The 16,339-nt window shown below is 39.3% G+C and overlaps 1 protein-coding gene across 2 annotated transcripts in view; it reads left to right on the plus strand.

Moving 5' to 3' along the window:
• Positions 1 to 16,339, plus strand: part of GAN (gigaxonin) — an 84,717-nt gene that overhangs the window by 22,081 nt on the left and 46,297 nt on the right. For both annotated transcript variants that reach the window (XM_049864908.1, XM_049864909.1), the window contains 4 exons: positions 7,493 to 7,607; positions 10,192 to 10,542; positions 12,487 to 12,704; positions 12,904 to 13,025. In XM_049864908.1, coding sequence (XP_049720865.1) covers positions 7,493 to 7,607; positions 10,192 to 10,542; positions 12,487 to 12,704; positions 12,904 to 13,025 — 806 coding nt within the window. The remainder of the gene's footprint in view (positions 1 to 7,492; positions 7,608 to 10,191; positions 10,543 to 12,486; positions 12,705 to 12,903; positions 13,026 to 16,339) is intronic.

Below are 16,339 nucleotides of genomic sequence, written 5' to 3' on the forward strand. Positions count from 1 at the left end.
AAATTGTGGGCGAGCATATGAGAAGAAACAGGATATGTCTATATTCTCAAATTATCTCCTCCAAGATGTTTATTTGTTACAAAGGGAAGAGTAGTATCTTTACAGTAGAGAAAACCCTCTTAACCAAGTGACTACGGTTAACATCACCAGTAATAAGACATACTGACAACATGCTCTCCCTGATGGGAGAAGGGCATGACATCATTTTGATGATATTTCTGCTAAAACTGCATAACCTAGTATAATCTTAAGAAATCAAACAAACCCATGTTGAGGGACATTGTACAAAAGAATCGACTAGTGCTTCTTAGAAGTATCAAGGTCATGAAAGGCCAAGAAAGACTGAGAAACTGTCACAGATTAGAGGCAGCAACAACTAAGAACAGTTTAGGACCCTAGATTGGATCCCAGACGGAGAACGGACATTGGGGGAAAAACTGTAGAATTTGAATAAAGTCTGTAGTTTCTTTAATAGAATTGCACTGATATTAATTTCTTAGTTTTGATTATTAAGATTACATAAATTGTTAATATTAGTAGAAGCTGGATAAAGAATATATAGGAACGCTGTACCATTTTAAAAAAACTGTTCTATTAAATCTAAGCTAATTTCAGAATAAAAAGTTGTAAGTAAAAGGAGCTCCTAGTGAGCGACTCCATCCCTCAAGGTGAAGTCTAAATTCCACTGTATGGTGTACAGGTCCCCCAGCTGCAGCCCTCGCTCCACCTTCCATTCTTCCCATCCTCCTCCCGTGCATGCATGCTGTTCTCTAGCCTTGCTTAATTGCTTGCTTTCTCCTATTGCTTGAATTACTGTTCAGTGCCATTGCTGTCCCCGTTAGTAAACTCCCTTCTCCCTTCTGGTATGCCGATAAAATAATCTACTGACACTAGCTGAACTGCCACCTCAGTGAAATTTTCTCTGACAACTCCCTCCAGAAAGCTGACCCTTTGCCCGCCTTTGTACTTAGCATAGCACCCGATACCCAGTGTTTACACTGGTTTACTTGTTATGTCTCCCCAAATCTGTGACAGTTCCTCAGTCTTTCTGTGTCTTTCATGACCTTGACACATCTGATGCATACTGCTCTGTTATTTTGTACAATGTCCCACATTTGTTTGGGTTTGTTTGGTTTCTTACGATTAGATTGAGGTTATGCATTTTTGACAAGAATACCGCAGAAGTGGTGGTGTGTCCTCCTCAGTACGCCGTATCAGGAGGCACATGATGTTTGTCCTAATATTGGCAGTGTCTAATTTGATCACATGGTTACGTATGGTGCCCACCAAGTTTCTCTACTGTTTTTCTCTTTGTAATTAATAAGTTTTTTTTGGGGGGGGGGATATTTTGAGACTATGTGAATATTTTACTTGTCATCAAACTTTCACTCACTAGCGTTAGCATCCACTGATGATTTTCAAGCTCAGTCATGCCTTCTGTATTTATTAGTTAGATCCCTAAATTTTAGGTTTAAGTAATTGAGTAGAAAATAGTACTATTTTATAAGATGAGGACATCCTGGAAGAGGAATAGACTTTGAGTGGGCTGGAAAAACAGGAATTTATTTTGGAACTAATGGATACATTGTATAGCAGAACATGATGCTAGAGGCTTAAAATCCAAACTCCTAAACGTTATTTGTTACAATTTGTTGACATTAAGATCATGGTTAGAAGTGATAGTTTGTCAGTTCCTCAAGGGCATGGGCTACAGACTAGTTAAACTTTGATATCTGAATCCATATCTCGTACCTAGTATTGCAGCTGATACAGTGAAGGGACTAGCAATATGAAACAAACCCACTGTCTACCACTGTAGTTTTTATTGGTTGCACTTCATAACGCCCCCTCTAGGAATTGCCAGGTTCTGCTTGGTGCAATTAATACTACTTGTACGTATCCACAACCTCTGTGGTAATTCTCTGTGTGCTGCCTGCCCTCCTATATGCGTCAAACACGTTCATACGCTGCAGAACTTTCCTTGAGCTGTTTTGCCTCCCCTTGTCCTCACCCTCCTCACCCCATATACTCTACTGTAGCCTTGCTGTTCTCCTTGTGTTCTCTCATTCCTTGTAAATCTACACTTTTATGTTCTCTTTCAGGAAACAATCTTTTCTGAGCTAACATTGATTTATCAAATCACGTGACTCTTAAAGGTGTATGTTTGCTCTTCTTTGATTTCTTTTAGATACTGATGTAATTGAACATGGTTATTTAGAGCAAATCTACAGATAAATCGCTAGATTTCATCTTCGAAGTGTATAATGTGATATCAAGAATTCAACTATATTATATAGTTGGGAAAATGGGAGGTTGTCAGAAATGGAAAGGACTGTGGCCATGGCTTCTCCTAAGTTGCTCTGCCTCAGCTTCATCACCATGTTGGCTGGCGGATGACTCATGAACAGTAAACCCTCTATTCTTCTGAAACATTACCAGACATTGTGACTCGTGATTTTCCCATGCAGGGCACCAGGGATGGCGAGTAGAGCACAGAGAAGCAGTGAGGTGTGGTGCCGGGCAGCAAGGCCGGCAGTTCACACGCACACCCTCATGCTGCCTCGCAGCCTCGCAGGATGGTTTACATCTCTGCCATAGCAGAGGCATATCACTGCAGCGTGACAGTTGGGTCGCTTTGGAATAATTAACATGTGAGCATTAGGTACTTGTATTGCTGACTATACGGCAGACCCAGGATTGGATATGGAGGGAAGGCCTTCATTTCCCCTTATTGCAGATGAACTAGTGGGATGTAGAGGAGGAAAATGCAAAACTGATCAACTTTTTAATAATGGAATTCCTGAACAGTAATTGTCATTTTGTTCTAGGGGGAAATGAAAACAGCACTAGACGTTGTAGTTTTGAAATCCATTGGTCCCCTAACCTGGCTGCATGTTCATTTTCCACATCAATAAGTATTTATCAGTGCCCATTCAGTGCCAGGCACTTTATTAGGTATGGGGATAGAGCAGTAAACAAGACAGAGTCCCTATTTTTGTGAATTTTGACGTTAAACAAATACAATTTATGAGATGGTGGTAAATTCTATAAAGAAAAACAAAACAGGAGGGGAGGTGGGGGGTTGTCCTTTGGAGGCATTACTGGGTTAGAGACCTGAATTCAGTGAATGTGGGAGTGGAGAATGTGGGAGTGGAGGTGGAGAGATCATCCAGGCAGGGGGAACGTATCAGAATAGCCTGGGTTATTGGAAGCAGACACAGTCCTGGACCTGGCTTAGTTGGTCTGGGATGGGACCCAGAAATCTGCCTTTATGAAAGTTCCCCCGCAGATTCTGGAAAGCCAGAGTTTTTACTCATGAAATCCATTCAAATTGTGAATAGTTCAGGATCTGTGTGAGGAATATAAAAAGGGATTGTAAGTAAGTAAAAAACATAATCTGTGAGAGTAAAAAGACTTGGGGAGAGAGGGAGAGAAATGAATAGAGGGAAAATAAAGGGAATAATGAAAGAAAAGTTTTTAACCTCAGTTAGAATGCCAGTCTTAGCAAGCTCAGCTCCATCAGACTAGTCACAGGGGGAGTGTGGCCCCAGACCCTACTTCTCCTTTCTCCTCACTGCCTCCTGCTGTGTAATCTTTGCTCTAAGGGTGCCGATTCCAGGCTGGTGGCAGTTTCCTAGACAGACCATGCCGTGTCTGTCATACCTGTGCCTTCTTGTTGTTTCCTCTCCTCAGTACTCCTTGTGCCCTCCTTTGTCACATGGAAAGAGCCCCAGTGTTTGTTAGCCCATTTAAGTCCTGGTGCTGGGGAGGAAAAAAAAAAAAGGGAGGCATAAATAGAGGTTTGTGACACCTGGTTCAGATCCTACCTCTTACCTGAAGGTTTCTTTGGGCTCCCCTCTGAGGTCTCTAGTCAGCCATCCCAAATCCTTGTAAGTACTTTTCTTCCCATGTAGCTGGAATTCTTGGATGGCAGGAACTGCAAGGTGCATGGGGTCCTGTTTCCCACCCATAAAAGGGTGCCATCAGTGCCATCAAGGCCTGCGTGAAATGATGTCATCTGGCAATGCAAACATTAACTGTAAAACTAAACCTAGTTCAGTTGAAGGGGAACTGAAAATTTCCATTTTTGAAGTGGTTTTTAGGAGTTCATGAAGACAGAAAGGAAAGGGGCATCATCTGTACTCTTAAAACAAAAACAAAACCCCTACATGAACAAGAATTATTAGTTTGGTGTGAGTGGGCGAGTGACGTGGAGAGCCCAAGCCCCTCTCCATGCACCTCAGAGCCTGCGCTTGGTAGCTAGACGATTTGGGGTGACGTGAGTCATCTGAAACCGTATGAGTAATGCTCATGAATCACCCCAGAATTTCTGCAGATCTTGACTTCTTGAACAGTACATTCTCTTGCACTGTATTTGGGTATGTTCCCTTGCTTTTATTGCCGCCAAGCTTTTATATCAGAAGGGGAAAAGCCACTTAGACTCATTCTGTATTACTGCTACATCCTGTTCAGTAATGTCTAAAATGATTCTTGGAAGAAGAGGACCAGGCCTGATTATCTGGGTTGTTTGTTATGGCACTTAGATGTGTTAGATTTTTTCAGCAATTTGGAAACCAGTAAGAAGAGGCTATGTGTACCGAACAGATTGCTTTGGCCCTATGTAGTTACTTTAGAAAGATGTAGCTCTCTTTCATGGATATAAAACTTTGAATGATATAAACTTCTTTATTAGCTGCTGTTGTTGTGTGCTGTCAAGTTGATTTTCGACTTATAGCAACCACAAGTGACAGGTACAGTTGCCTCATAGGGTTTTCTAGGCTGTAATCTTTACAAGAGCAGACTGCCAGCTCTTTCTCCTGCGGAGCCGCTGGGTGGATTGAAAACACCAGCCTTTCAGTTAGCAGCCGAGCTCTTCTTAACCGTTGGACCACCGTGGCTCCTTTCTTAATTTACATTCTTGTTGTAGTGGGGCACATTTCCCAGCAACATCCTGAGAAAGGTTGCATGGGAGGTAAATTATTTTGAGACCTTGTATAGCTGAAAATGTCTTTATTCTATCCTAATATTTGACTGATAGTTTGATTATGAAAATCTAGGCAGGAAATAATTTTCCTTCAGAATTTTGAAGGTATTTCTCCATTGCTGTTTAATTTCCATTGAGAAGTTTGAAATCATTCTGATTCCTATTCCTTTTTATGTAACCTGTTTTTTTGTTTGGTTTTGTTTTGTTTTTCTGGAAGCTCGTAAGTAAGAATGTTTATATTCATTATCATGGCGTATTATGATGTACATTGGACTGGGTCTCTTTTCGTCCTTTATTATGGACACTTCCTTAGTAGTCTTCTCTTTTTTTTGGACGTCCCTGTTTTTCAGATGTTCACCCTTCTGGACTGATCTTCCAGTTTTCTTAATTTGTCTCTCCTATTTTCAGTCATTGTCTTTTTGCTTGGTTCTGGGATATTTCCTCAACTGCTTTTTATTTTGATCCTTCTGTTACATTAAAAAAAAAAGCAAAACCTTTTTTTTGTAGTCATTAAAATTTTTGTTTTGTTGTTGTTATCTAAATGCTCCTTTTTTATAGCCTCTTATTCTTGTTTCATAGGTATCATAGCCTCTCTTTTCTCTCTGGGAATATTAATAAGAGCTTTTCTTTTTTACTTGAATGTCTTAGTCATCTAGTGCTGCTATAACAGAAATACCAGAAGTGGATGGCTTTAACAAAGAAAAATTCATTCTCTTACAGTCTAGTAGGTTACAAGTCGAAATTCAGGGCGTCAGCTCCAGAGGAAGTCTTTCTTTCTCTGTGGGCTCTGGAGGGAGGTCCTTGTCATTGATCTTACCTTGGTCTTGGAGTATCTCAGCGCAGGAACCTTAGGTCCAAAGGACATGCACTGCTCCTGGCACTGCTTTCTTGGTGGTATAATGTCCCCAAGTCTCTCTGCTCGCTTCTCTCTTTTATATCTCAAGAGAGATTGGCTTAAGACGCTACCTAATCTTGTAGACCTCATCAGTATAACTGCTGCTGATCCATCTTACTACATCACAGTGATAGGATTTACAACATATGGGAAAATCACATAAAATGGTGGACAATCACACAATGCTGAGAATCATGGGTCAGCTAAGTTGACATGTTTTTTGGGGACACAATTCAATTCATGACACTTGGACTTTTCATTTTACATAATCTTTGTTTCCTCCAAATTGCTGTTTTTCTGTTTATTTTTGTTTCTGTCTTTCCTCTTTATCAGATATCTAGTGATTCCTGTTTGCTCAATTTAAAGAGTGGGGCTCTAAAACAAAGCTCCTTAACAGTGTGCCAAACAATTTTGTTGCAGGTGTGTGAAAGAATTGATGGATCAGTTTTCAGAGTAGCTGGGCAGCATCTGAGGAGGCTGGATCCGTAATCTGTCCCCTGACCTTCAGACAGTTTCATCTCTTTATCCCAGAGTAATACTACATTTGCTGCACATGGTGTGACATGAAGAAGTTTCAGAAGTGCTGCTCCGAAAGATAATGGAAGCTTGGGAGCCCATAGGTTAGACTTGCTGATTGTGGGTTTCACTGTAGCATGATCAAGCTGGATCATTTTGTTGGAGCAGATTAATGTCGATATCTTTAAATCTTTTTGGGCTGATCAAATCCGCCAAAGAGTCTTCTAATTTCTTGTGGGGGTATATAGGTCTGGCTTCCAGCATTTTAGATGCAAAGGTGGGGGGTAAGGCTGATGGTCCCAACAGGTGCTTCACAGAAGAGGAAACACATATGGCCATAAACATAAGAAGAGATCAACATCTTGGTGCTAAGGGAAATGCAGATCACAACCACGATGAGATACCATATTTCATTTGATTGGTGAAAATTAAGAAGTTTGACAGGTTCAAATGTTTTGGAGTTTGTGGGTCCACAGGTGTTCTATTAAATGAAAAAAGTTAGCCCCAAAAGATTAATACAGCATGAAATGTTTTTTTTAATTAAGAACAACTTAAAATTGGAAATGTATAAAGATTTTATAGATGCAGTAATGAAAAAAAGCAATGGGAATTGAACACAAGATTTAGGACAATTGTTACCTCACATGGTGATGCAGAGGAATGAGTTGATGGGAAAAGACCATTTGGTGAGAAGCAGGTTATTTTCAAGGTCCTAGCCTTTATCCTGTGTGGTAGGTTTGTGGAGTCTGTGTTACATTATTGAAAATAATTAGATAATCAAAGGACAAGAAAAAAATAAGCCTAAGTGGGATGGGATTTCCAAGGTGAAATAGAGATATTCATGCTTACATGGACCTTAGTTTCTTGGTTGTCTCTTTTGTTTTGCTTTTCAAGAAGTAGTATTCTAAACAATCCTGGAAAAAGTATTTTATAGTGGAAAGTTATAAAAAATGGATCGATCTAAAATTAACAAACTAAATTTTCTAGGTGGGGGTTCATCTACTGCTAAGTATCATATACTTTAGAGTATTTCGTGCATAAATATCTAGCTATTTCCGCTCTTTCATAGAAATTTTACTTTTTTTCCCCTTTCTTAGGACAAAGTTAAACTATAACCCTCCAAAAGATGATGGATCAACTTATAAGATTGAACTTGAAGGGATATCGGTAATGGTTATGAAAGAGATCCTGGATTACATCTTCAGTGGGCAGGTATGATGAGAAACAAAGGAAGGAAGACCTAAGTAGAGGCTTCTCAAGCTCAGGGTGAGGGTCTCCTTTCACTCACTGTACGGCAAAGTAACACAGTCTCTACCTTCTTCATCTTGTCATTGTGTGCTTGACTAGTGTCTCCTACCGGTAATGGCAACCCAACTGTTCTTCTGGGGCTCTCCTCTTAGAAGAGAAGCAGACTAAGATCTTACACCTAAATCCTAGTTTTTGTTTTGATCATTCTGAGCTTTCCCTTCCAGTATGAGATATGAAGAACATAGGATGCTTTTTTCACTGCTGTCTTTTTGTTTTTACATCTTCAATCCACTCTTGCTTTGTACCCACACTATTGGGGAACTTGTTCTGTCTACATAGCATGGAAATAGGCGCTTCCTTGGGCACTGGGGATTACTTCCTAGAGATAAAGAGTTTCCTATAGCTTGTTCCCAAGAAATGGGATTCACACTGGTAACAGGGTTCCCTGTTGTATCATGATGCCTTGTTCTGGTTCCCACCCCTATTCTTTCTTCCTGATTTCCCTTCGCTAGGGAGTATAGGGTACGCACTTATGTTTTGTGGGAGTTAATGATACCCAGGGAAGAATGCGATAACTGATAAGACGTCTTTCTTTTCCTTTGCCCTCCTCTTACTCCCCCACCCCGACTATGTGATTTAAAGTATAGCATGAGGATATTCTTAAGAAAAACCGTAGGTTTGAGTCAGAGCTAGTTTTTTAAATGGAAGCAAGAGGTTAGTATATCTCATATTTGGTTGTGTGGGAATGGGTTTGATCTTTGTGCTTTTTGAGATCTTGGTCTCTGTACTGTCCTTGATTCCTTCTTTATCGTTCTTTGTTTTATCTTTTCGTTTTTGTAAGGGCTATTTCTTTTACATATTTTTAAGTATTCAAAGTGTATTGCTTGCTGCTCTCTGAATATTTTCATTCTGTCCAGAGTCAAACTTACTGATTGTCACCCTTTTTAGAGTTTTTTGTTTGTTTCATTTCATGCTACTATTCCCTTCTCTTTTCTCTAAATGCTAGATGGGTGGTTGTGTTGGTGTAAAGGTATAGCCCTGTGTGTGATTGTTAGAATAAATGAATTTGGGGGCAGCCCTTAAAATAACTGGAGATACTCTGTAGCATCACAAAACCAGGCTTAGAACCAACCTCTTTTCTAACTTCAAAATCAAGTAGCAATTATTTTTATAACAAGCAGTTATAAGCCAGTGAAGAGCATATTCATGGTCAGACTTGTATGTGAGACTTGAAACCTTATTTGCAGATTAATATCTTTTGTTCCCAATTTAAATTTAAAACCACGATTGCATCCTAAGTTATAACAAAATCCTGATTTGGTAATTTAGTTTTAAACCTGTTGCCATCAAGTCGATTCCGACGCGTAGCGACCCTATAGGACAGAATAGAATTGCCCCATAGCGTTTCCAAGGAGCAGCTGGTGGATTCAAACTGCTGACCTTTTGGTTAGCAGCTGGAGCTCTTAACCACTGTGCCAGCGGGGCTCCAATTTGGTTTTAGTGAGATGCAATTTAATGTTTTTCCACATGCTTATATTTGAATAGTCTACAGCTATTTGCTCTCTTGTGTTTAAATTTAATAAGTCAGGTAAACAGGAAATTTTCCCTTGTGGCTTACTCAATATATTCTTTCCAGTTTTGTTGCCCAGTTTCTAAGGTGTTTGGCAATTATACGTTTTTTATATCTATGACAAAAAAGTGATAAAAATGTTTCTTGTACTCTACTATGAAGTCTCTCCTTTATATTTCTGAATACAGGTGAAGTACCGTACCTGCACATTCTTGGGAGAGTCTGGACCATTTGGGATTGTGGGAATATTTCATAGGCCTGTTTCTTTATATTACCTCCCTGATGCATGGAAATACCATCAAGTTGGTAGAGGAAGAAGCATCTATCAGAAAATTGAGCAAAGTTAAGGAAAAGGAAAAGTTCATAAAGAGTGGGAAAAAAAAAAATCTACCATTATGGATTTATCCCAAAAAGTAGTTTTGAGACCAAATTTTATCTGTTACACTACATACCATGTTTTGGTATTCAGAATGAGGATTCTGAGGCAATGTAGACCCCTTTTTCCTCCATGAACTTAAATTCAGTTCACCGTACCATTCTCTTACCAAGGCAGAAGAGCGAACTTAGTATTATTTGAAGGCAAGATTTTCAACAATTCTGGTGCTGGTATTTTAAAAAGTGATTTTCAGTTTATCACAGAGTTCCCAAGCATTTAAATTATTTGAAGTTTTTCTTAGTTAGAAGTGAGCGTCATGGACAGTTAGTTCCCATTAGGAGGACTGTTGGTAGATAACGTTGATGTAGCACAGAAGGAGCTAGGAAAGCTGACAGGGTCAACGCTGCTTATGTTGTTAAACGGTACTTTGGTGTCCCCTCAGACTTTAAAAAACGTATTAGGTTGGACCGTATGAAATTGCCAATACTCGATCATCCCTGACCTACCAAAAGGGAAACTTCTTGTGGTTTAGCCAGTATATCATTGGTTTGGGTTTTAAACTATATAAATTTAAATATAAAATATTTCTGATACTCTTACAGATCAGGCTAAGTGAAGACACAATCCAAGATGTTGTACAGGCGGCTGATCTGCTACTGCTAACAGACCTTAAAACTCTGTGCTGTGAGTTTTTAGAAGGTTGTATTGCTGCTGAGAACTGTATCGGCATCCGTGACTTTGCACTACATTACTGCCTGCACCATGTACATTACCTTGCTACAGAATACCTGGAAACTCACTTCCGCGATGTCAGTAGCACAGAAGAATTCCTAGAACTGAGTCCTCAAAAGCTTAAAGAAGTAATTTCTCTAGAGAAGTTAAATGTTGGCAACGAAAGATACGTATTTGAAGCAGTCATTCGGTGGATAGCACATGATACAGAAATAAGAAAGGTATCTATAGTTTATAAGAGGGTTTAACTTTGTCCTTTTTATAATTTATTTTTTTAATGTAAATGACGATGTTTTATCTTTGGCTTACAAGGTGGTGATCTAAAAGGTGTCACTACTCTCTAACACTTAATATCTTTCCTAGTTTTAATATAGTAAGAGTAGCTAGTCCCTTACTTATAAATAGTAGGCTTAATAGAATCTTTCTATAGAATCATTAATATGCTTGGTTTTCCAGGCTAGTTCACCAAAGCTCACTTAATTTACGATGTGTTGTTAGGTTCTGTCAAGTCGGTTCTGACTCATAGCGACCCTGTGTACAACAGAACGAAACACTGCCCAGTCCTGTGCCATCATCATAATCGTTGTTATGCTTGAGCCCATTGTTGCAGGCACTATGTCAGTCCATCTTGTTGAGGGTCTTCCTCTCTTTCACTGAAAATATTATACTTGTTATTTTTAACAAAAGAGTATACTTCAAGTTTAAGATGGAGATTATAGAAATGCTGTGCCCCACCCTTAATTTTAACATCTCGCTCCCCCACATCATTGGGCTAATTCCTACAGGGACTCTGATGGTGGTAGATCGAGCTTTGGCTGGGGGGTGGGAGTCCTGTGTCCAAGTTGTGGGCTGTCCCCTGGAGCGCTCGATACCGGGGGAATGCTCTAAAGTTTTCGTAGCAGTGCAGTTCCAAGAGTGAGTGACAGCCTGAGAAGGAGGGATCTTAGAGAATATCAGATTTTAGATTTGGATTGGTCGTACATTGGAGGAGGGAGCAAAATCATGGACTTTAATCCTAATATTTATAAGTAAGGGACTAGCTACTCTTACTATATTAAAACTAGGAAAGATGTTAAGTATTAGAGAGTAGTTTTCAAAATTTATAATTACATTGCTAACTTTTCTTGATAGCTATTAACATTTTAATGATTACCTTCTAGATTTATAATTCTGTAAGCCTATGAGTATGTACATTTAGAGACCATGTTTGTGGTCATCTCATTCTTAGTACAGGTAGTATTCCGTTTCCCATGTTGGTTGGGTAAATTAGGATAGCAGACAGAAGTTTCCATTGCTGCCACTCACCTGAGACCACTATAGGAAATGCTGCGTATTGGATAGCTTCTGCCTTTAACCTCTTCCTGCCCTAAAGTGACCAGGATGCTTAAGGTCATCTGGTTGCTGGGGGAACAAGAGGCAGCTCTTTGTCTTTTGGTTAGTCTGAACTTTATGCTGTTAAAAAGCTGTTGGCTTTATTACTCCATGTATGGAAGAGTAGACCTTAAGATGTACTGTTTCAGAACGAAGAAAAATATTCTGAATATATCAATTAGTAAACATCAAAGTTTAAAGAGTGCTACCTTATGTATGTAGATTCTCAGTTGATTCAAATTTAGTGATAGAGCAGTAAAAGTATGTAGGTCATATTATACATGTAGTGTTGAACAGTAGTTACTACAGAAATGATTGGATAGTACTTAGAGGATTTTTTTGAACTTGGGCTTTTCTGTTTTCTCATAGGGTTAATGTTGAGACATTTTCATTATCTAAGTTTACCATATTGTATCAAGCTATTACTGTACTTAATTCTCCTATAAATGTGATTTAATCCTCGTACATGCAAATATGTGAAATAAAGCAAATTATAGCAGAGTTTACCCTGTTTTCTGTTTGTTCTGGGAACCCTTTATGGTATAAAGAAAGCTTCCTGAAACTTTGCAGTTATACATTAAATTAAGTCCAAATTGATGATTTTAAAACATTAAACTTATTTATAAAAGCTATAGAAAGTAGAAAGAGGAAAGGCCAGGAAAGCATATTCAGACAGTACTTACACTTATAACTCTGTTAACGGTTTGTTTTCTATTAGTGGGAAATGTGTATTCTAAAAATTACGTGTTTCATTGTCCATTTTTATACCCCATCTTTTCATTCCTATTCTGCAGGTCCACATGAAGGATGTTATGTCAGCACTATGGGTTTCAGGGTTAGACTCCAGTTATTTACGGGAACAGATGCTGAATGAACCGTTAGTACGAGAAATTGTCAAAGAGTGTAGCAATATACCACTCAGCCAGCCACAGCAAGGAGAGGCAATGCTAGCAAATTTCAAACCGCGGGGTTACTCTGAATGTATTGTGACTGTTGGTGGAGAAGAAAGAGTGTAAGTATGGGTGCAAGCTGCTTGAAAAAAATATAAGGGAGGAGGTATTTTTATGTAAATAAGACTTCATAGTATTTTTTTCGCATCTGAAGCATTGATTATTAAATGTTTTAAACATTCTTTACTAGCAGTAAAACCAGTAATAGTTATTATAAGCAAATTATAAAACATATTAATTGCTCACCAATTATTTCCTCAGTTCACGGAAACCAACAGCAGCGATGCGATGTATGTGCCCTCTTTATGACCCTAATAGGCAGCTTTGGATTGAACTGGCCCCTTTAAGCATGCCAAGAATTAACCATGGAGTTCTCTCAGCAGGTATGGTTCTGTGGCAAATTTTACCTAAACACAGGGTCAAGTAATGTGTAATTTCAGGGTGGTATAGAGTGACTCAAAGCCTTTTAAAGATAATGAACTTATTATCTCTACGTGATGACGTTTTCAGTGTAGGTCTAGCTTTCAAGACTATGGTAAGGAGTACGTCTTATATCTGCCCTTATTGTTCCCCAATCTTTCATATGTAGCTGTTTCTAAGAATTTAGTAGAGGAGCATTTACTTGAGCTAGAAGAACAAAAATCAATGGTTCTTAACCACCAGTAAGCTGTGTGACCATACCTGGAACACAAAGTTTCTTCGAGCTGTGATGTTCCCAGCTTTGAAATTCATGCAGTTTAGAATTACAATGTGCAATCATATCAAAAATAAAAGTGTTATGTAAAAGCAGGTGTTTCATATGACGCTTTAGAAAACATTACTTAAATTAGCAATGGCATAAAGTTATTTTGGCCCTGGGTAGCACAGATGGTTGGTGAAAGAAGGTATTTGCAATGAAGAAGTCGTTGGTCTTGCAAAATTCTATCATTCAATCTCCTGCATTGTTTCTATCACCAAGGCCGTATTTTCCAACTACTGATCCTTCGTCTTTGTTTCCAACTTTTGCATTCCAATCGCCAGTAATTATCAATGCATCTTGATTGCATGTTCGATCAATTTCAGACTGTAGCAGCTGATAAAAATCTTCTATTTCTTCATCTTTGGCCCTAGTGCTTGGTGCATAAATTTGAATAATAGTTGTATTAACTGGTCTTCCTTGTAGGCGTATGGATATTATTCTATCACTGACAGCGTTGTACTTCAGGATAGATCTTGAAACGTTCTTTTTGACGATGAATGCAACACCATTTCTCTTCAAGTTGTCATTCCCAGCATAGTAGACTATATGATTGTCCAATTCAAAATAGCCAATACCAGTCCATTTCAGCTCACTAATGCCTGGGATATTGATGCTTATGCATTCCATTTCATTTTTGATTATTTCCAATTTTCCTAGATTCATACTTTGTACATTCCAGGTTCCGATTATTAATGGATGTTTGCAGCTGTTTCTTCTCATTTTGAGTCATGCCACATCAGCAAATTAAGGTCGCAGAAGCTTTACTCCATCCAAGTCATTAAGATTGACTCTACTTTGAGGAGGCAGCTTTTTCCCCAGTCATCTTTTGAGTGTCTTCCAACCTGGAGGGCTCATCTTCCAGCATTATATCAGACAATGTTCCACTGCTATTTATAAGGTTTTCACTGGCTAATGCTTTTCAGAAGTAGACTGCCGGGTCCTTCTTCGTAGTCTTTCTTAGTCTGGAAGCTCAGCTGAAACCTGTCCTCCATGGGTGACCCTGCTGGTATCTGAATACTAGTGGCATAGCTGCCAGCATCACAGCAACACACAAGCCCCCATAGTACGACAAACTGACAGACATGTGGGGGAAATACCTTCATTGCAAATACCTTCTTTCACCAACATAAACAGCAACTATACACATGGAACACACAGAAATCAAATTGACTACATCTGTGGAAAGAGACAATGGAAAAGCTCAATATCATCAGTTAGAACAAGGCCAGGGGCCAACCGTGGAACAGACCATCAATTGCTCATATGCAACTTCAAGCTGAAACTGAAGAAAATCAGTGCAAGTCCACAAGAGCCAAAATACGACCTTGAGTATATCCCACCTGAATTTAGAGACCATCTGAAGAATAGATTTGACGCATTGAACACTAGTGACCGAAGACCAGACGAGTTGTGGAATGACATCAAGGACATCATCCATGCAGAAAGCAAGAGGTCACTGAAAAGACAGGAAAGAAAGAAAAGACCAAGATGGATGTCAGAGGAGACTCTGAAACTTGCTCTTGAGCGTCGAGCAGCTAAAGCAAAAGGAAGAATTCATGAAGTAAAAGAACTGAAGATTTCAAACGGCCTCTCGAGAAGACAAAGTAAAGTATTATAATGACGTGTGCAAAGAGCTGGAGATGGAAAACCAAAAGGGAAGAACACGCTCGGCGTTTCTCAAGCTGAAAGAACTGAAGAAAAAATTCAAGCCTTGAGTTGCAATAGTGAAGGATTCCATGGGGAAAATATTAAATGATGCAGGAAGCATCAAAAGAAGATGGAAGGAATACACAGAGTCATTATACCAAAAAGAATTAGTCGATGTTCAACCATTTCAAGAGGTGGCATATGATAAGGAACCGATGGTACTGAAAGAAGAAGTCCAAGCTGCTCTGAAGGCATTGGCGAAAAACAAGGCTCCAGAAATTGATGGAATATCAATTGAGGTGTTTCAACAAACAGATGCAGCACTGGAGGTGCTCACTCGTTCGTATATGCCAAGAAATACGGAAGACAGCTTCCTGGCCAACTGACTGGAAGAGATCCATATTTATGCCTATTCCCAAGAAAGGTGATCCAACCGAATGTGGAAATTATAGAACAATACCATTAATATCACACACAAGGAAAATTTTGCTGAAGATTATTCAAAAACGGCGGTAGCAGTATATCGACAGGGAACTGCCAGAAATTCAGGCTGGTTTCAGAAGAGAACGTGGAACCAGGAATAACATTGCTGATGTCAGATGGGTCCTGGCTAAAAGCAGAGAATATCAGAAGGATGTTTACCTTGACTATGCAAAGGCATTCGACTGTGTGAATCATAACAAACTATGGATAACACTGCAAAGAATGGGAATTCCAGAACACTTAATTGTGCTCATGAGGAACCTTTACATAGATCAAGAGGCAGTTTGGAGAGAACAAGGGGGTACTGATTGGTTTACAGTCAGGAAAGGTGTGCGTCAGGGTTGTATTCTTTTGCCATGCGTATTTAATCTGTATGCTGAACAAATAATCCGAGAAGCTGGAGTATATGAAGAAGAACGGGGCATCAGGATTGGAGGAAGACTCATTAACAACCTGCGTTATGCAGATGACACAACCTTGCTTGCTGAGGGTGAAAAGGACTTGAAGCACTTACTAATGGAGATCAAAGACCACAGCCTTCAATATGGATTGCACCTCAACATAAAGAAAACAAAAATCCTCACAACTGGACCAATGAGCAACATCACGATAAACGGGGAAAAGATTGAAGTTGTCGAGGATTTCATTTTACTTGGATCCACAATCAACAGCCATGGAAGCAGCAGTCAAGAAATCAAAAGACGCATTGCATTGGGCAAATCTGCTGCTAAGGACCTCTTCAAAGTGTTGAAGAGCAAAGATGTCACCCTGAAGACTAAGGTGCGCCTGACCCAAGCCATGGTATTTTCAATCACATCATATGCATGT

The sequence above is a fragment of the Elephas maximus genome, chromosome 21, assembly GCF_024166365.1.
Source record: "Elephas maximus indicus isolate mEleMax1 chromosome 21, mEleMax1 primary haplotype, whole genome shotgun sequence".
Classification (NCBI taxonomy): Eukaryota; Metazoa; Chordata; class Mammalia; order Proboscidea; family Elephantidae; genus Elephas; species Elephas maximus.